Source organism: Barbus barbus (genome assembly GCF_936440315.1).
Source record: "Barbus barbus genome assembly, chromosome: 38".
Classification (NCBI taxonomy): domain Eukaryota; kingdom Metazoa; phylum Chordata; class Actinopteri; order Cypriniformes; family Cyprinidae; genus Barbus; species Barbus barbus.
The window spans coordinates 15840324-15862805 of record NC_136716.1 but is presented as its reverse complement, the minus strand read 5'-3'; the positions used below and the strand labels follow the sequence as shown (position 1 = coordinate 15862805).

The window sequence follows — 22482 nt, the reverse complement described above, 5'->3', positions numbered from 1 at the left end:
ATTAGCTCTAATAATAAATGTGACGAGGCCTTCCGTGTGAGTTTTCTGTGACGATGCACTATTGGTCCATCTGAAGTGTCTGTTTAATTTAAGCCCACGCCTTCTTTTGTGAGTCAGAGGCTGAGTCACTTTGGTCCTCGGGGACCTACAGTCATCAATATGCATTAGCAGCACCTTGGCGATCTGCTCCCTCTTATGTGCTGAATCTGCGAATTTAGCCCTCACGTCCCAGACAATGTGCAGGGCCATTTAGAGGAGATAAACAGAACAATTCAGTTTTATTCATTACACAAGCAAGCTGGATCCCACACACAGATGTATAAAACATGATCTTTAATCATGCTAATCTGGTAAACCCGGTTTCAAAGGAACTGTCCGTAGAGTGTATTTTATTTTTTTTTTTACATTGAATAAATTGTACCTGCAGGAATCATGTTTATATTGCATGACCAGAAGTTAATTCTTCTAGAAAGTAGCTCCACCTTAAATGTTGTTTGAACATACATGTGTTGGCAGTGTCTGTACACAACCACCCTATAATGATAAAAATACTTTTTTTACTTCTTTAAAGGCAGCGGCTATTTGCACTAAGTATTAAAGGGGTCATCGGATGCCCATTTTACACAAGTTGATATAATTCTTTAGGGTCTTAATGAAAAGTCTATAACATACTTTAGTTAAAAATTCTCAATGGTAGTGTAAAAAAACCCCTTTTTAAACCTGTCAAAATCAGCTCTGTCTTCAGCACGCTGATCTAGTCCATGTTTCTTTAAATCCTAGTGAGCTCTGCTGACTCCAACCCTCTCTTCCGTGGAGTGATGAGCAGACCAGATCTGCTCTGCTCAGCAGATCTGTGTAGAATCCATATTCGACCGTTCTCCAGATACGTTGACACGTCAGCCATCTCGCATTCACCATAATAATGAATGAATATTCAAAGATATACAAGTGAAGTGACATTCAGCCAAGTATGGTGACCCATACTCGGAATTCGTGCTCTGCATTTAACCCATCCAACGTGCACACACACAGCAGTGAACACACACACACCGTGAACACACACCCGGAGCAGTGGGCAGCCATTTTATGCTGCAGCGCCCGGGGAGCAGTTGGGGGTTCGGTGCCTTGCTCAAGGGCACCTCAGTTGTGGTATTGAGGGTGGAGAGAGCGCTGGACATTCACTCTCCCACGTACAATTCCTGCCGGCCGGAGACTCGAACCCGCAACCTTCGGATTACAAGTCCGACTCTCTAACCATTAGGCCACGACTTCCCCTAGTGTATAACTTGCTGTTGTAGACGCACATAGTCTATGCACTCAAAGATTCGCTGACCGTTTCAAAAATAGCGGATGGCTTACATATTGCGGCCCATAGAAATAGTCGATAATGAGGCATCTAGGTAGATATATATCTATGGAGCATACTAAACCTCAGCCGCGAAACTGGCTAACTAGCACATTATTAGGAAAAGTGATTTGCAAAGATTCTTAAAAAAACCAGAGTAAATGATGGCTGCTATATTCATTATTACATCCAACAACTAAGCACTCAAATCGCTTAATAAGAGACATCTTGTCTTCCCCTGCACCGGAAGCGGACAGCTCTCAGCTCACTCAGGGTGGGTCTAAGGTAAGACGCTAGTGTCAATCAACTCTTTTGAAAAGGGAGAAAAAAAGTTAGCTAAAAGGCGGATTTAAACCCGGGTCGATCGTGTCAAAATGAGTACGATGCACATTTTACTATCTGTGCCACTGAAACTGATGACAATTGACAGTCTTTTGTAATGTTGAACGGCTCAATCACACGTATGTGGGCGGAGTTAGTGTAAATAGCTTCTGCCAAGAAGGCGCGCTATTTGCACTTAGTGTAAATAGACACTGCGTATTTTTAATCCCCATAAATTATAAGCAGTGTTTCAGAACAAGCCACAGAACAAGCTACAAAATGACGTCACATTTTGCAGACCCCACCCACGACTGTTGACCCTGCCCTGTTTTATTGTTTGGGTCATATTAGCAGTATAGGTACTGTATATTACACTGCTCTCACTTAATACACCGATCTAATATAAAAATGCAATTGTTTTTTTTTTTGTAACTTGTGTGTTTTTAACATAAACTTGTGTGTATTTGACAGTTTAAGCGCAAAAAGACATGAAAGAGATTACTTAATTTAGTACTCGCATGCCATGTTACAGCCACTTTCTGTGTGCGTGCTTCGGATGTGTGCGCTCAGAAAACTGTATATAATAAGTTTAAACTGATATGGTTTTAAAATGCATGATTTCAGAGCGATAGGCATGATAATCAAAACTAAGCAGATGTTTTTTGACAGATTATCTGAGGTACTAGCTGTAAAGGCACAGCTCTATTCTGGAAAAGGGGCGGGGAGCAGCAGCTCATTTGCATTTAAAGATACATGCAGGAAAACAGTCTGTTTCTGCTTCCACTCAAAATAGACATTTTCAAAATTATATAATAAGTGATCTGTGGGGTATTTTGAGCTGAAACTTCACCGACACATTCTGAGGACACCTAGGACTTGTATTACATCTTGTAAAAAGGGGCATAATAGATGCCCTTTAAGGCCCTTTAAAGTTCCTCTACGTTCTTTATTTAGTGGTAGAAAGAAGTTTGAAATACATTGGCAGTGGTACATGGTACACTGTTAGCGGTACACTATATACAGTAGATGTTGATTGCTTTAAAACAAGCAGCTTTACTGTATTAAACTTAACCAAACCATGTCTGTCTCTTTCAATACGAATTACAAATTCAATTTCTATTATAAAGCAGCTCTCCATTGTGTTCAGGCTTTTACACACAGATGTCTGACCTCAACAGACTAAACAGAACAAATGAACCGTACTGGATTTCCACGTCTGTTATGTAATCACCATGGACCAATAATAGTTCAAAGGTGTTTACCAGCTGGAGCTAGCTTTGCATTGGGTAAGCGGTTTCAAATTCCCAAAATTAACTCCAAACTAACTTTAATTTTGTTAAAAATGAAACACACTAGTTCACTTCGATTTCTTTGATTTTGCTTAGTTTATTGGGACTTTTAGGCCGCAAACATGTCCCTGCATTTGATATACTGATTAACGCATTTGGTTTTAAATACCAAAAAAACACAGACGATGTGACAGGCTTAACAATATCTACCACCTATTATTCCACTCGCAAGCTTTCAGCTGAGCTGCGTACATCACTGTCCTGAAGAATTTGTACTTGGCTATATTATTTTGATGTATAGATGTAACTATTGCATTAAAAACATTTCTATGTGAATTCCATATCAATAAATTAAACTCAATGTACTATTCAAATAGATTTTTGATGTCATGCTATTTTTGGCTTGTTTCACCAAAAGTGCAGTGTAAAATGCACGGATACGGGTCACTTTTAAAAGAAATGTAAGCGCTTCGTCCAGAAAATCGGATATAGTCACAAAATCGGAATTGGTCATCAAGACTTGCAGTGTAAATGCAGTCTTAGAGTTTAAATAATACACTTTTTCTGTTTCATTCATTTTCTTCTTTTGCAGTGAACCCACTGTCTAGTATATATTTATGCATTTTTATTCAAAGAAACTTACATTGCATTCAGGTATACATTTTATTACTTGATGCATTCCCTTGGAATTGAATCTTGACTTTGAAAGCAGCATGCTTTGCTGTTTGAGCTACAAGAATTGTTGGTGTATTAGTGTTTTTTAATTTATTTTTATTTTTTATAAACAAACTTAAAGATGAGTTGATAGCATTACCACAGATGAGGAAGTGTTGAGAATAAGGACTTGTTTGGAGCATTTAGGGGCCCATTATTCCCAAAAGCTCAGGCACTGTTAATGCCCTTTTGCTGTACAAAGACATAACATTGTTCAGGATGCTTAGACTCCTTGTGGCATTTACATGCTTTTTAGAGCGTCACTTGACTAAGGCAGAGGTTGTTTCATGTTGTTTTTAGTTGCACAGAACCCTTGAAGAAACTTTGTTTGGACAAAAACTGTTGCACAAATTCCTTGTTTCTTTTCTTTTTTTTTCATGTATCTATTTAGTTTTATTATTATTATTTTTTAAACTTAATCAGTTGTGACCAGCTTTTCCATCGTACACGATGACTGCTACCCTCATAAAGAGTCATCATTCACATGACATGCTTAATTCATTATGTGGATGTACTGAATATTGACTACACTGTCAGATTTCATCACTAACAGGCAGTCCTTAAGATTTGGTTTGAATAAAACATGGGTAGTGTGAACAGAGCCTTAGTGTCTAAAGCTCAAATGCATGACTACAGCTTCATTTATCCCCCTTTGAATCCCTTTTGCTCTCTTACTTCCAAGTGCACAAACAGATGGGCACAGTGTGATGGTGGCATTGCCATGTGAATCAGTTCTTAGGAGGTTACATCAGAAGAGCAACTTTGTGAGTTGGGGTTGTCACGATTATAACATTCAGACATTTATTTAGTAATTTAATTCGAATTTTAAGTGCAGATCAAATAATCACGATCAGGCGATTATGTAATAATCAAAACAGGCCTAGAGTGTTTGTTAGTGTAGGATTACTAAAGACTTTGCAACTTTTTTTCCTCTGAAAAGCTTTTTTTTTGGCATTCCAGAACTTCTCCTCAGAGAGAAAACTTTCTATGCAAATGCAAATGGAGTTTGTCATCAAACATGTTTTGTCATCATGGCTCGCTACAAATATGATTATCACCAAAGCAGATAATGACTTGGATTAGCTCAGGCTTTTGTTTGGATAAGAATATTCATGGGCATTTTTACACTAATGCCAAACATTACACTCCATCTGTCCTACTTAACAAAAAACATCAGATTTTCATCCCATACCGCTCCAGTATGGCATCAGAAAGCTCCGTCTGTACCATCAGTGGAATCCACAGCATAAGACGTCATCACTTTGACTTTCGTGACTGCTTCATTGCTTCTGTGTGTGCCGTGTTCCTACTTAAACGTGGCTTTCTCCATCTCTCTGGCTCAGATTCAGGTCACTCCCTATAACACAGATGGTGCTGAGCCTCAGTGATGGATGCTGGAGTATCAGGCTGTTCCGCAGAGCAGAGAGATGCATGTGGAAGTCTTTATCGTAGCAGCCGATTGGCAGTTCATCAGAGCACTGCAGCCTCTTGCAGTAACTCATAGCCGGGCATTTCGTCCTTATTCTCCTACAGCCGTTCTCTTGTCTGATGCATCTTTAAAGCAGAAGCAGTGTGTTCTCCAGTTTGCCTGTGGGGGATAGACCTGCAGAATAAGATGGTTCATGGGAAAAATAATTTTCTGGAGTGTGATAAATTCCTGCAGCTTTTTGCTTATTTAATGAAAATACTACAGATATGAACAAGATGGCGCCGCGCATGGCAGCCATTGTGCTTGTCTCTCCAGTTGTTTTAGTGTTTTTGTTAGTTTTTCCTGTTTTTTGTTGGTCTAACACGATCAGTTTCACCAGGGAAGAACTGCTAAACATTCAGCAGAACACACCACAAAATCTCCAACCAGTTTTCGATTATTCGGATGTTTTGCTGAACATAGTAGTTGGTGGAGCTGCAGCGCTGTTTAGACTCTTTAGGATGCGCAGACGGGGGAAGCGAGCTGGCACGCTTGTGAAGATCAGACAGCGTGGATTTCGAATGCCGTTGCCTAGCATCCATCTGGCGAATCTCCGCTCTCTACCCAACAAAACGACAAACTCCTTCTGCTTTCCCGGTTTAACAAGGACTTTTCAAACTCTGCTGCTCTGTGTTTCACGGAAACCTGGGTGAACGACACCATTCCAGACAGCGCCTTACATCTGCCTAATTTCACGCTGATCAGAGCAGATCGCGACGCGGAATCAACGGGGAAATCGCGCGGTGGCGGGACATGCTTCTACATCAATGAGAGGTGGTGTACAGATGTAATAGTGTTAAAGAAGATGTGCTGTTCAGATCTAGAAATGATTTTCATCAACTGTAAACCTTTCTATTCGCCGCGGGAGTTCTGCTCGTTCATTCTCATGAGTGTCTACATTCCACCACAAGCGCACGTGAGTTCAGCTTTACAGAAACTCGCTGATCAGATCAAAGACATAGAACAACAACACCCGGACTCTGTTTTAATCATTCTCGGGGACTTTAATAAAGCAAATCTCTCCCACGAACTGCCAAAATACAGACATCATGTTACATGTCCCACCAGAGACCGTAATATACTGGATCACTGTTACACAGCGATAAAGGACGCATATCACTCTGTTCCACGAGCAGCTTTAGGACTCTCTGATCACTGTTTGGTCCATCTTATTCCAACCTACAGGCAGAAACTTAAATCTGTTAAACCTGTATTAAGGACTGTAAAGAGATGGACTAATGAGACTAATGAGGTTTTACAAGCCTGTCTCGACCTTACTGATTGGGGTGTTTTTGAAGCTGCTGACGATCTGGATGAGCTCACAGAGACTGTAACATCATATATCAGTTTCTGTGACGATATGTGCATTCCTACCAGGACTCATCTAACTTATAACAACGACAAACCGTGGTTCACTGCAAACCTCAGACAGCTCCGTCAGGCCAAAGATGATGCTTACAGGAATGGGAACAGAGTTGTTTACTTGTATAAACAGGCCAAATACACACTGGAAAAGGAGATCAGAGTGGTGAAGAGGAATTATTCCTTCAAGCTAAGGATCCAATTCTCTTCCAGTGACAAGGCTTCAGTGCGGAAAGGTCTGAAAGACATCAACAATTACAAGACACCATCTCCCAGCACTGTGGAGAATCAACAACTGGCAGACGACCTTAATGAGTTCTATTGTAGGTTTGAAAAAACATAATTCACACCTCCTGCAACCCCCCCTCTCCCCCACACCTGAACTGCAGATAAGATGACGTGTGCCAGGTCTTCAAAAAGAACAAGAGAAGGAAGGCACCAGGCCCAGACGGTGTGACACAAGCCTGTCTGAAATCCTGTGCTGACCAACCCTCCCCACTCTCCAAGAGCTGTACTCATCAAGAGTGAGCAAAAGGGCTGATAAAATCACTCTGGACCCCTCACATCCAGCACACTCCCCCTTTGAACAATTGCCGTCTGGTTGACGCTACAGAGCTCTGAGAACCAGAACGGCCAGACACAGAAACAGTTTCTTCCCTCAGGCAATCCATCTCATTAACACTCAACAATGAACGTGGAACACACAACTCTATTATACATTATTTATTCATCACACATACTTATTTTTTCATTTAAAATTTACACACATAATTGTCTATATATATTGTTTTTTTGCTGTTTTGTACATTGCCTATTTGTATATTATTCTTATATTATCTGTGTCCTGTCCTGTTGCTGTCTTTCTGTTGCACTGTGGAGCTTCTGTCACTAAAACAAATTCCTTGTATGTGTAAACATACCTGGCCAATAAAACTAATTCTGATTCTGATTCTGAAAAGTAAAATTAAAATAAAATTGAACTGTATTGGAATTATTATTATTATTATTACTACTACTACTAATAATAATAATAATAATAACAATAATAATAATGTTATAGTTCAAAATTATATTTTACTTATTTAAATTATTTAAAATAATGATAATTTATACCAAATAAATAGGTAAAATTAAAATAAATGCAATCTAGTACTAGTATAGTAATAGATTGGACAATAGCAATACAAATTTGGTATTATTATTATAAGAAAAAGAACGATATTCTTTATATCAGTTAATAGACGCTGATAAAATTTAAAAACTGTAACTTGAATGCAATGTAAGTCGCTTTGGATAAAAGTGTCTGTTAAATGCATAAATGTAAATGTAAACAGACGCATCAACATAAACAATGTTATCAATTTGAAAAAATGTAAACAAAAATTGAACCCTTATAGACAAATTTTGTAACGTTGCTGGCAGTTTTTACTTTTTCAGCGGGATGTTTTACAAGATACACAAACACAAACACACACACTCTGACGTCACACATGCTCCTGCTGTGTGTGTGCCAATGTCGCCCTGGGTTTTTGTCACTGTAGATGGACAGTGGAGCGTGGCTAGAAAATGGAGTGTAATCACACTCTCTGTGGACACAGTAGGGGTGAAAGAAAGTGTTAGGAGATTCATATACATACCATATCAAGTTTGTATGCACAATCATACACACTAAGGATGTGTGAAATGACTAGGTTTCAATATCAACTACTCTTCTGTGAGTTCTCCGAATGACTAGTTAAAGGGCATATTGCAGGTTAGAGACTCCAGTCGATGTATAGAAAAATACCGTAAGAACTAGATTTTCTTTAAAATATACTTTAAAATACGCTATTAAGGCTTCTGGAGTCGTTTTTGTGAGATAATTTTACTTCCGCATCTGAAACGCGCCAAAACCGGAAGTGACGCATCAAAAGGGAGAGCGGTCCATTTAAACCACAGGAAAACAATGGATCGCAATGACAGTTCGGATGCTGAGGAAATGTTAAATGTGTATTTACACTCGTATGACGGACCACAGATAAAATGATGAGCCTGCTATGCAGCCAAGAGAGCAGGACAGGCCAGGATTAGACAGAACAACGGTCAGAGAAGACAAATTGAGTTGATGTGAGGAGAACAGGGCAGGTGTTTGGTGAGAGATCAGTGTTAGCTTACAGATATACACACGTTAGCTAATGTAATCAGGCAATAGCAATGCTAATATTGATACTACCAGTAATAGAAACTAATAAGCGTTGATCAGGCGTGTCACACTCGTTAATATCCGACACTAACGTTATGTGATAGTGGTTTCTTGTCACCGCAGGAGAGAGAGATAAACACGTTTTTGATTCATAGGTGCTTGTGTGGGAAATGCGACACGTTTTAGGGCAGAAATTATTTATTACTCTAAGCTAAATACGTGTATACATGTATAAATACATTGTTAAAGATTTTAATATTAAAACAGTCTGAATAATTTTGATTCTCAATTACAAGTTAACTCTATTTAGGTCATGACTACCTATAAGTAACACTTTTTGATGCCATTGGTATAACACAATCAATAATGATAGCATACAGACAAGTTGTCCGCTGGGCCTATGGTGTTCTGGGCAGCCCTTACCTGCATGTGTTGTGTCAGCCATTAGAAGATAGTTTACAGAGGAAGGAGGACTTTATAAAGGTTTTGAATGGCCCCATTTTGTTGACAATCAATAAAAAATAAAATCACAATCAAGCAGATCTGCATTTATGGTTAATTCAATTCAGTTTTATTTATACAGCACTAAATCATAAATATTATTTCATAGCACTGTTAATACCCAACTCAAAACACAACATTTCAACTGTTAATATATATATGTAGATGTACCAAACATATACTACCAAAAGAAATACCATCTGTCCCATTTAAAAACATTTAACAATCTTTCAGTCTGGGTATCACTAATGTGTTGTTAAAGTGTGTCAAATGGTGAAGTCTGTGCTAGATATACACCAACAGCCTCATCATGTTGATCGTCTGACTGGAGGGATCTGGAGAAAGGAGCAGGTGTAGTGGACATGACAGTGCTGTGTTCTCCTGGAGCCTGTGGTGACCTGTAGTATTCCTCTCTCAGACTGATGCATGCTGGGAGCCGCAAACACAAGTTTAAATCACATTCACAGCTGACCATGCTTTTCCACTTGGCCTCCATCACATCTGTTAAGTTACACACCACCGCGGTGTTTGAAGCAGATGCATTAGTGAAGTCCAGTCTCTTCAGCTGCACTAACGCACCGCGGCCCGGAAGATACCGTCCTATTTCTTGTTAGGAAACCTGTGGACTCGAACCTGGGTCCTGACAGGCTGGAGTTTGTGCAACCTCCACAAACACAATAATTTACCATGACAATGATCAATTGAAATAAAAATAACTACCGAAAACATATGATAATATGACGCGATGTTGAAAAAAAGCGGTTTTTGAGAACTGTCAAGGAAAGCCTCACTTTTTTATCTAAATTTGTGCCCTCGCGTCTTGTAAAACATTTTCAAATCCTGCATTAACGGTTCATGTGGTATTTTCATACAAGGTTATATATTCATTTGAAATTTTTTTTAACCTGCAATATGCACTTTAAGAATAGTCGTCTCAAGGAAGTCTTGTATAACTAGACTGGTTTTGGGTTGTGTCCATCTGACGCTCTTCATGGCTTTTAACCTTTGTATATCATCTGACCAAAAATGAATAGATTATGCATAATGGCAAGTTACTGTAAATGTAATTAGAGTTAAACTGAAAAATGGAATATCATGATTTGATTTGAGGACCATGTTATTCAACATTTGTGTTGATATCGATGGTGCTTTCATAAAATATTGTCTTGGCAGCATCACCTTCTCTCACCTTCAAAGCCCACATCAGTTCACTTGCCAAAGCTGCATTTTTTCCTTCTCCGCCACATTGTCTCCATCGTATTCTTAGCTTGAAAGTTGAGTCTATGCCTTCATAACTTTGTTATTAATGCTTATATGATTTTTTTTTGCTACTTTGTCAGTTCATTTTTCATATTTATCTAGACCCCCCCCCCCCCCCCCCCATCCATTATACACTCACACAAATCAGTCATTTTGTTGAGTAAGCTGACCACTGGCCAACATAATAAAATCCTGGCTTAATATAGCTCTAGTCTAAATGAAGAGGAAGAATGCCATCGCTCTGGATGATTATGTTTTTCTTTTGAGGACTATCTCCATTTGGGATGTTCGAAAGCTGGTTTGGAGCCATCTGTTCTCCTGAGGTTATTTATTCAGTTTGTTTGTGTGTTTGTTAGTGTGTGTCTGTAACATGACTCTGAGTGGATCCCATTCCACTTTAGGCTCTTTTTGAGAACACTTTGTCTCCTTGTATCCTGGAGTTGCTCTCTGGTGGAACATGGTGTGTATATCTACTGTACAGCACTTTTCCATCCTACTTTGTGCCGTTAGGAAGTGGTTATTATGCGAGCGGTACCAAAATGCCTTTTTTTTTTTTGGTGAGGCTCTCTGTCTGTTCCGTAAAATTGACTTAGCCGAAAGTCCTCACTATTGTCTTCAGCTTCCCTCCATCATCTCTTGCTTTTTGTTTTTTTGGTGTCCTCTTTGAAGTTCCTGGTCCTGAGGCAACACGGGGGTGCTCCGTTATTTAATGTGTCTGCTTTCACGTGGTGTCTCTGAAGGAGACGAGAAGGAATGTCCGTGCTAATTTTTCTTTCCCTGGAGAAGATGAACAGTGGAAATAGTCATGCTCGGATGGTAAGAGGTGATCGCAAGTTTAATATTGCCCCGCCGCTGTCACAGGGGAACGATAGCTGAAATGGGATTCGCAACGGGAGCCGCTGATTACATAAAAATATTAACGCCACCCTAATAAAATTAAACGGCCGATCTTTAAAGCCCCACCAGCTGATGTTTGTGCTATTTTTGCTTTGGTTTGCTGCCATAATGAGTGAACAGGAAGAATACTTTATGATTAGACAGAAAAAGGAGAGAACGGCAAAATTGTGAAGAAAAAGGCAGCCTAGAGCTCGTGTTTGCTCTTGGCGTGTGTGTCTATCCCCTGGAGCACACTTTACCACAGCAAAATTGAATTGAATGACAACAAAGCCTTTAAAAGTTCCCTTGAAATGAAACGGCTTTGATGGCATCTAAACTCCTCAGTGCTGGCGGCATTTACGCTGGTCTAGGTTTACCCGCTGGCCGTTCTCGCCCACGCCTCCTCTGCGGATCAGAGATCCTCCTGGCTTCGTAACGAGCGGAGGAGAGGAGAGTCTCGCAGCATGTGAGTAGAAGAAAACTGCTTTCTTCCAGCAGCCTGCCAGTGTTTCCTTAGCAGGGCTCAATAGTAATGATGGACCAGTGTTGTGGGGTCAGTATGAGAGAATTGTGGGCCAGTTGGTGAATTTGTCAACAGCCCTGTTGGACCAGTGGTGAAATGTCACTAAAATTTTGTTTGAATATGGGTTTTTAGGCCTTGCAATTAAGTTATCTGTCACGTATGGAACGCTGAAGTCGCAAATAATGCTGATTTAAACTTGTCACTATGGTAATGTTATCTGGCTGCCCAAAATAGATGAGGTGAAATTTAGGGCTGGTCCGAATACCATTTTTTGAGCTTCGAAGCTTCAGTAGAAATCAACACAGAATATTCGAAGCTTTGGAGGGAGGGGGCTGAACATATTCTTCTCTCTAATAAAGGCAGGAATCTCTGTGTGTCTGTTTGCATTTTTATTATGTCGAGAACCTTTCATCCAATCGACTTCATGCGTGGTGAGTGTGTTGCTGTGGACCCAAGGGAGTGCAGTATCACATTTTGGTGCAATATGGACATGCGACAAAACAGTGATATTTGTGACAGACCTTTAGGTTTGGATGTTTTGTTAATAGCATTTATTACTTCAAAATTAAAGGCTGTTGACTTGCGCTTTGTGATTATCAAGATTGAGTGAATGTAGACTAGTTCTCGTTGATGAAGGGCCCCTCGAGGTAAAGCCCAGGGGCCCCTTACGGTGTTAATGCGGCCCTGTGTGTGTGCTCACTGCTTTGCGTATACACTTTGGATGGGTTAAATGCAGAGCACGAATTCAGAGTATGGGTCACCATACTTGGCCGTATGTCACGTCAAAAAATAAATTAATTAATTAAAAGTAGTTATTTTAAATGATAAAATTTCGAAATATTTTTTTTTATTTTACTGTATATTTGATCAAATAAATGCAGCCTTTATGAGCATAAGAGATGTCTTTCAGAAACTTAAAACATTTTTACTGACCCCCATGTCTTGAATGGTAGTGTGTGTTTGTGTTGGTAGCATCATTTCAATTTTATTTGCTTTGGGTGTACAGCAATACACAAAGCGCTATATAAATGCATCATTCATTCATTTATTTTTATTTTAGTTTCAATTTTAGTTTATTTTTTGTATCATATGCCTTAATTTATCAGCAAAAGTGTGTTTATAAATGTGTATCTGTTGCATATAGCAGTTATGGTTGTATGTTGTAAAATTAAGTTTATCACAATAAATTTGTCAATAGCAATTTTTAATCAAGTGAATAGATTTTTATTTTAAATGGTATATTTTTATAAAAAATATACTTTTTTAATGTTAACATTTAATATTTTGTGTCAATTATAAAAATGGACACGTTAATGTTTCTGTAGTGTATTTCCACAATTGATTAAATTATTTTGTGACCTTTTTGTTTCTTGCACATACAGCCATACATTATTTGCGGTGAGTGCAGTGAAAATGTTGGCAGTGCAGATAGTGACTAAATTCTGACTCGGCTGGGCAAGCAGAAGAAAATCCTTATTGTTGATCCCTGAGCAGTGAACGACAGGATTACATTGTACTGGATTCAGCCTGACAGTTCCACGCAGTATCTCTCCTGCTGTGTCTGGCGAGCTGCAGTCACGCAAACCCTATCAGTGGGAGGCGGAGAGAGGTGCGAGGTGATACAGCAGCTACATGCAGACAGATGTCAGTCTCTCTGCAGGCTCCAGGCATCAGAAGGGCTGCTTCCGGCTGTGGTGCGGCACGGCACCCAGACTGAGGAAATGCTTTAGCCTTTGGACTAATGGTTCAGTTTCAACTGATTGCATCCATTCACAAACAGATTTTATATCTCTCATTTGTTACCTTTACTTTAGTGCTAGCTGAAGAGATGATTCCTCATGCCTGAGTTGATGACTTGTGCTTTTTCTCCATTTAGTTCAGTCAGGGATTGGTTGCAGAATGCCCTTCCATTTTTATCTGGAATGGAAAGAAAGAATCATTGACCATTTAGCAGCTGGGTCCAAGTCACCTGTAGAGAGACTGAATTACATCTTCACGTTGTAGAAATATGATATTGGTTGAACCAAATGGCACCCAATCAGAGGAGAGCTTTAGGCTGAGTGTTTGTGAATGTTTGACTCACACATGGCATGGTTCATATTAATTTCATATTTATTTAAAATCCTATTTTAAATTTAGTTTGTATTGTAATTTCATGTGGCAGCTTATTAAACCTCACTATAATTTATAGTACAATTTACAATAAATGTACAATAAAATGTACTTGCATGCTATATTTGTAACATTATGACTTTGTCTAATATTTATAATTGCCTTTTATTTTAATTATAGTTTGTTTTAGTAATTTTATGTTTATTTTTTTAAGTTATTTTTATTAGTGTTTTTTAGTTAGTTTTAATTAATATTTATTTCAGTTTAAGTTTTAGTATTTTTTTCTTTTTCATTTAGCTGCCAGGGTAACAATTTTCTTCTTTTTTTATTTTAGTTTTGTCATGTTATATTTACATTTAATTTTATTTCTGCTTTTTTTTAAGGTTTAAATGATAATAGTTTTAGTTAAAGCTGCAGTCTGTAACTTTTGGCGCTCTAGCGGTTAATAAACAGAAGTGCGTGCGACTTGCGGAAGAACATACTTCTCTCTGGGTGTTTATCTCATTAAATTACTAAACGAAGAGACATCTGTTCAAGGAAAGCAGCATTAACAAGCTGATGTAACTTACTGCATTGATTAAACATTTTTTTAACAGCAATTCACAAAATCGTCTCATCTGTTTACATTGTTTGAAGCTTCAACAAGTAAGCCGTTTACTTGGATGATTTTAAACAAGTACAATTTAACCACAATGAACAACATTTTTCCTTGAGGTACTTACACCTGAAAACAGCCACGTTGCCTCCTTCTGCCATTTTTTGAACATGACGCCTCCTCTCCCGTGGCCTCATGGGATAGTAAAGTGTCCATCGTTTGCCTACAGCATTCGGGTGGAAGTAGTAGGTCATCCGGGTACTTCTCGCCTACTGTTTTTCGAATACTATGAATTCGGACATACTACCCGCCTCGCATACTGTTTTTCGCATACTATATAGTAGGGAAGTATGCGATTTCGGACACACCCTCTGTTTATGTCTATGACGAATCACGCGGGAAAAACGTGACTCCGCAGCAGTACCTACTCGTCTAAAATAGTCAGAATATAAACACTTATTATAGGTGTACCGTAGTGATTCAGCACAAGCCAAAAACACGGTTTGGAAAATTGATTCATGGTGTACTCGTTTATTATAAAATTTTATACATTTTGAACAAAAAAAAGTTACGGACTGCAGCTTTAACTACAACAAGACTGTCAGTTCAGTGGTTAACCTGAATCACTGGTCTTTGAGCTGTTGACTCAACCAATTCAGTCTGATTTGCAAAAGAATTGTGCAGGTTTTGTGAATCATTTCAACTGATTGATTCACAAAAATGTGACTAAAAAGAATAATTCATTCATAAAGTGAACATCACTGCTAAAAAATCACAAAGGCTCTTCATCTGTGATTGAATTGGCAGCTATAAATGCACTGAATGTTGATTCTGACGGAGGTGATGGTTTAAGTCAGTCATTGTAACATGGACAGTGTAAATGGTGAGGTGCACTTTAGGGCTCCTGAGAGCGCTTGTGGATGAGCGAGTTTGGTCTCCAGTGGCAGCACTATAAAGGCTCTGTTAATGGCTGTGGCTTTTGTGAGAGTCTGCAGTGCTGCACTCATCCTGACAAAGACCGAATTTTTCTTTAGTGGCTTTTCATTAGTTTTTTTTTTTAATGGGTCTTTCTTATTTTTAAAGCCCAAGTAAACATTATCCTGGGTAATGTTTCATACTGTTCATCTTTTACCCTCACTATTCCTTACTAAGGTTCAAGAACTTCATTAAATTGATCAAAAGTGACAGTAAAGAGATTTATAAAGGCACAAAATAATCTATTTAAAAAACAAAAGCATAATAGAAAAACAGTGTATCGTGTGTACCAAAATGTGAAGCTGCACAATTGTTCCAACACTGATAATAATAAGAAATGTTTCTTGAGAATCACGTGACTCTGAAGTCTGGAGAAATGACTGATGGCAGTGAAAATGAAACCTGCAAGCTGTGTCTAATGAAACCTGATGAAAATGTTTCTTCACCCTGTATATCACAGTCCTGTTTGCTCTGTGTAAAATACAATCGTGGGGACGTTTATATGGAGGCCCAGTAGAGGTGAAGATCAGGGATCATGAGAGGCTCCACGCTCATCCATCTCTCCCTGTCTCTCTTTGTAGAATCCCAGTGCCCTCTGTGCGATTGCCAAGGTATCTCCACGGCTGCGGATCCTGGCAGTGTGGCACTGGAACTCTGCCATTTAATGGAATTAAAAGGGGATTTAGGGAGATGCGTGTGTGTTTGGGGGGGATTGGTGACCAGCAGAACTGGGAGGTATGGAGGCGGGGCTTTTCGGTCGCCGCACAGTGCACCAGAGTGTTATATAATGTGTTTACTAACACACTAGCCAGGAGACGATTACTTCCCATAGTTCATCCCGACCTGGTCTGATTGATAGCGGCTCTCAATTGGTTCCCGAGCATCTGATTGTTGCTGGGTTAATGAGACGGACCTATCCACCCGGCTCCAGAGGACGCAGCCTTTTTTAGAGCTGTTGGTCTTGTGTGTGTGTGAGTTATGAGCCATATTGGGCTAAGCTTATTTGGATAATCAGAGAGGCCCTTTCCTCTCTCTCTCATTAGTTCACTCTCTCTCACTATCAGTAATCGTTGGCTGTGTTGTGCTGTACTCTGCAGTGCATTATGTAAATGCATAAACCCTCTAGTGCAATGGTTGCACAGTTCCAGCTTGTGTATGACAGTATCGGCTGGGGCATCGACCGGCACGGGCTTGGGATGGGGGTGGGGTGGACTGCGCTGTCGTCGTCATGGCAGCCTGTGACTCACAGTTGTACCCTGTGTGTCACATGACCCCATCCGTGAATAACTCCTTCAACGACCTCAGCAGTGCCGCCCAGTGAAAATGAGCATTCACACCTGTTTTATGCTAAATGAGATGCACGTACATGCATGTAAAGCAGCATGTTATGCTTCACTCTCATAACTAAAAAATGCTATTTTTTCAGGTACGAAAAATATAAATGAACAGTTAATTAATTTTAACCAAAATGAACCGTACCATAAAATGCATATCATGGACTCCAACAAAACATTTTCATTATATAAAAAAATAAAATCATTTAAATAAATTGACAAAGTTAGCAACATACGTGTGTGGATTCCACACATAAAATATTTTATTACATTTTTTTTTTGGAATATTTAAAAAGTCAGGAGACTCGGTGGCCATGGCGGGTCAGGAGACATGGCCTTGGCCTCGTCCCTCGGGCCAGCCCCTACGGCCGGACCCCTATAGCCCCCCCAAAACAAATTCTTTGGGGGGAATTACAGGTTACTTGGCAGGAAACGGCCGGTGAACTTGACTCAGGAGCAGCTGGCGGGCTTGAGCGGCCGGCGAACTTGACTTTGGAGGGACCGGTGGGGTTCTGGGAGCCGCAGCCGGTGGGCTTGAGTGACGAGCAGCCTGGCGAGCTTGAGTGACGAACGGCCGACAGACTTGACTTTAAAGCGGCTGGCAATCTTGACATGGAAGCGGCTGGCATTTCTGGGCTGAGGACGATCGTGGAGCTTCGGATGACTCGGGGGTGCTGTGGGTTGCACAGGTGGTCGGAGCTGTTGGCGCAGTATGTGGGGGTTCCTGGCGGGAGGTGAGCTGGGGAGACGTGGCGTGTTCCAGAGGGGGCTGGACGACGAGACTTAGACCGTGCCTCTATTTCTTCGACTTTGAAGTCGGAACAATTTAGATAAAGGATCGGGGGGAAATCACTCACGGGAAGATCGCAGCGGATAGTCTCGCCGTCAAGCTCCAACTGAAAACATGCACCTTGAGTGGCGTTGTGTCAGCTCACCCGGTTGGCAAGCTCGAGGAATTCCTCCACATATCGTTCCAACCTCCGACCTTCCTACCACAAACACCACAGCCGGTCCTCAGCAGCAATCCTCTTTTGGTTCGGCGTTCTGTCACGCATCACTAGGAATAAGGAGCGAGGAGATGAGGAAATGCGGGAGTTCTCAATAAACAGTCTTTTAATGAAACAATTCACATGGAAAACAACTATGGAACACAGGAAGGACACATAACGGTGCATACAGGACACTGAAGTGAAGTGAAGTGACATTCATCCAAGTATGGTGACCCATACTCGGAATTCGTGCTCTGCATTTAACCCATCCAACGTGCACACACACAGCAGTGAACACACACACACCGTGACCATACACCCGGAGCAGTGGGCAGCCATTTTATGCTGCAGCGCCCGGGGAGCAGTTGGGGGTTCGGTGCCTTGCTCAAGGGCACCTCAGTCGTGGTATTGAGGGTGGAGAGAGCGCTGGACATTCACTCCCCCCACCTACAATTCCTGCCGGCCGGAGACTCGAACCCGCAACCTTCGGATTACAAGTCCGACTCTCTAACCATTAGGTCACGACTGGAAACACGGATTAAATAACAAGGAATGCAATCAGGGAGAATTAATCAAAATCCATGGAAACAAATGAGGAACTGAAACAGGAGGCACAAACATAGGGAAAGCAAAACCGAAACAGACTATAAACGTGACATATTAACACCGACATGATTGTCAGGTAACATAATGCATTAAATGGTTCGACAAGCCAAGTTTGCTATCCTGTGTTGACATATTTCCTACTTAGACAGGACTGTATGAAAGGGCTTATCTTTTTTAGTTGGTTTTACTGGCAAACATTTATTGTCATTGACTTGAATCAATCAGCAGGCAGTTATAGCTTAATCAGCTGTCCCTGATTAAGAAGAGCAGGAAAGATGTTTCTCCATGACCCCGTGTAACACCTGCCTCAGGTCTGTCACACTCACAGTTCTTCTACATCAGAACATCCCTTTTCATGCCTCTGCCTCAGGAGAACAGGACACACTGCGGGCCTCGCTCTGGCTCCGGCTGGACCATGTGGACAGAGTGTGTGTTTTGTGTGTGAATGTGGGAGTGTATTTATGTAGTAGTGGGAATAGGACATTTGCTCAGCACGCTGCTGCCTCCAACCTGGCATGACAGCTCTGTGATGCAAGCTGTGTCTCTGCAGTGCTGCTGTCTTTCCTCTCCCTCTTTACATTCTTCTCTCACTCACTTTTTCCAGGTTGAAAACAGTGGAGATTTTGCATGTATTTACATTTCATGTACATATGGTTTTATGTACATTCGAGAGGAGTAAAAATGCTAAATAGGTAGTTGACATATAACCTTGCCGTAAACTTTTTTTTTTTTTCCCAGCACAAAGATTTTAGGTTTAAATTTACAAAATACATTTTTTTTATTTACTAATGCATAAGGAAATGTGTTTTTCCTTTTAAGCTTTGAGTTGGCAGTTTTACTCAAATTATAAATTAATTTTGAACTTGGTGCTGTGGTGGGACAAATTAATTATTTAATAACGAATTTTACATGTAGTCTCTCAATAAAATATGAGGAAAAATGTATTTATAATTGTAGAATTGTAAAAAGTCCACTTTAATATAAAATTCAACAGATGTGTGGTGGTCACAAGTGTTTGTATATTGGTTATTTCATAGTAGTTTCATTTGTGGCATATCTAATTATTATTATTTTTTTAATTATTTTATTCAGCAAGGACACATTAAATTGTTCAAAACAGACAGTAAATACATTTATAATATTACAAAAGAAATGCTGCTATTTTAAACTTTCTTTTAATAAAAAAATCTTGAATATCATGTATCATGGTTCCACAAAAATATTACATTTATTTTGTAATATGCTGTTTTCAACTGTAAATATTTTTATTTTTTTATTATCAAATCAAATATTAGAATGATTTCTAAAGGATCGTGTGACATTGAAGAATTTCTTTAGAAGAATGGAGTAATGGCTGGATTTCACAGGACTAAATTACACTACATTTTAAAGTATATCAACATAGAAAACAGCTTATTTTCTTTTCGTTTTTTTCTTTTTTTTCTTTTTCTTTTAATCCACAATATTACTGTTTTTCTGTATTTTTGAAAGCAGCCTTGGTGAACATATTAGACTTCAAAAACATCTTCATTTGTAAAACCTTTCATGTGTAAAATATTCCTTGGATTAGCCAATCAGAGGGGAGAGACAGATGAAAAGAGGCATGGTGCATGTCTTAAGACGCAGAATCCACAAAGTAATTGATCACGTTTATGTTCTGAAAGGATTACATGTTCTTTTGTGTTAGGGGAGTACAAAAAAATAAAAGCTATGTTAAAGTTAAAATAAATGTGCAAAGAATTTTTAATTTTTTTTGCCCTAGACCAACCAGCAGGTGGTATCACCTGAGCTTGTTGTTTGAAAAATAAAAGGAATGTTTTTGAATGTAATTTATTCTAATTTATTTTTCAGATCAGCTGGGCTAAGAGAGAACACATTGAGAAGGCTCAGAGGTGAAGAGCAGGCAGCGGACAGAAAGCGGACATCACAGCGTGAGGACAGTGTCTCGGACCACACTTCTTCCAACAAACACTGCGACAGTCACACAGCTGGTTTTAACCAGGCCAGTCATTACGTTTGACCCCACTTTACCGTCTCAGGTGTGGGGAGCCATTTAGTCACGACAGACAGACATTACTGAGATCCTCCCGCCCTTCTCAAGAGAAAATATCACTTTTATATTCACACCTGTTACCAAACCCCAGCAGATTCCTTCATTATACTTTTCGTTTTGTAATCACTGACCAAACCCTCTCTCATGGTGGGAGTAACATAGAAGACCAGCCCAGCACAGACACTCTGCTCTCTTTTTCTCTCGCATTCACACACTCACACACAATCGTCTGCACCGTGTTCAGGATGCCCTCCTCCTCCAGCGTGATTAGCTGGGGAAGGACGAGGCTCTTGTGGTGATTGGAGGGTGGAGCGGAGCTGGACCCATGTCGTGGAAGCGGAACTACTTTGCTTCAGGCAGCAGCGGGCTGCAGGGGATGTTTACCCCACGCACCATGACCTCCATCGCTCCCAGCAAAGGCCTGAGCAATGAGCCGGGTCAGAACAGCTGCTTCCTAAACAGCGCACTGCAGGTAGGACTGAAATGTATTTATATCTCTATTATGTTTATGGGTTTTTCTTTTACAGATGCTGTTCACACAGGGCAAATTGGCAAGTGACAAACACAAGTAAAAATTGGCTTTGAGGAGCAAACTGAACTGTTGGCCTGTAGCTTTATTATAAACTGCAACATAAAACTAGCAGGGTTCTTGTGGTGATGGAAAACCTGGGTATGTCAGGGAATAAAATTAGGATTTCTAGCCCTTGAAATATCAAAGAAATTTAAAAATATATATTTTAAAACCGTGGAAATTTTAATTGAAACAATGACAGTTGTTGATATTTATCGACTACATGTCTTTTTTTCTAAATGAAAAAGTAATTAGAAAGTCATGCTCACCAAGGCTGTATTTAATTGAAAATACAGTAAAAAAACATAATATTTGTGAAATATAATTGCTATTTAAAATAACAGTTTTACATTTTGTAAGGATTAGCCCTTATTTTAATTGAGCTTTTAGGGAATCTATTCTTAAGGTTCGATATTGATATGATATCAATCAAAACGTATAATTTCTAATGTTTTAACGACTCGTCCAGCGAATCGTTAAATTCAGTATATCTTTAACAGTTTTGTTTATCTTATTCGTGGCCAACGATAAAACAAACCAAATAGTACTTTATTAAAATTCATGAGCATAGGTAACGCGATCTTTGGCAAATAGTTTAAGACTTGAAAATCACACAGCACCAGACACAAGATTTCTTAATAAATCAAAGTTTATTTGCTGCTCTACAACACTACTAAGCTACAATAACACAAAACAGAATACTTACACACACAAACACACATACACGCTGCAGGCAATGAATTATTTTGATTTGAAGAGAGTTTAAGGTTCTAATGCTTGTTTCCAAGAATGCTCTAACTTCAACCTGAGGGAGTCACAAGCAAGGAACTTTACTATCTTTACTCTTAAAGATGAATGCAACCAGTTTCCAGCAGAATTATGAAGAATTATTTGATTACTACCCCGGGTGCGGATTGGCTGCTGAAGTCGTCGTTATGTCGCTGGGGATGCCCTCTTGCAATTGGTTGGTTTCTCTGTGATGTGATGATGCTCTTAGGAAGTCTGTTTAGAGTTCTTTTGGCCTCAGGTGTTAAAGTTTCTTTGGTTAGAGCTTTGAAGGCATGTGTGGATCCTCGCTAGATGGTGTATGGCTGAGAGCGCTTAACAGCGCGATCAGATGAGGAGCCGAAGTTTCAAACAGCGCGTGAGCAAGCAGCAAGCAACAGCACACCAAAGTTGGGTGTCTATCTTTATTGGGCTGATTTCAGTCTGCCCCTTTTTCTGTTTGATCCAATCACAAGTGTTTCTGTAGGGTGGAGCCCCGCACGGCTCAGTTTTCCGTGCGTAAATCCTTTGCCGAGTTATTTCATAAAATGAAGAACATATCCTAGCAGATTCCTATAAGTGTTTTAATCATACATTACGATGAGAAAGTCAACTTTCATCCACACCAAATTATTGCTGAG

General features: G+C 39.8%; 1 protein-coding gene across 1 annotated transcript in view; it reads left to right on the top strand.

Moving 5' to 3' along the window:
- Positions 1-22482, top strand: part of LOC306857842 (ubiquitin carboxyl-terminal hydrolase 54-like) — a 118757-nt gene that overhangs the window by 32341 nt on the left and 63934 nt on the right. Inside the window, exon 2 of the mRNA XM_079398057.1 lies at positions 20304-20977. Coding sequence (XP_079254183.1) covers positions 20831-20977 — 147 coding nt within the window. The 5' untranslated portion in view covers positions 20304-20830. The remainder of the gene's footprint in view (positions 1-20303; positions 20978-22482) is intronic.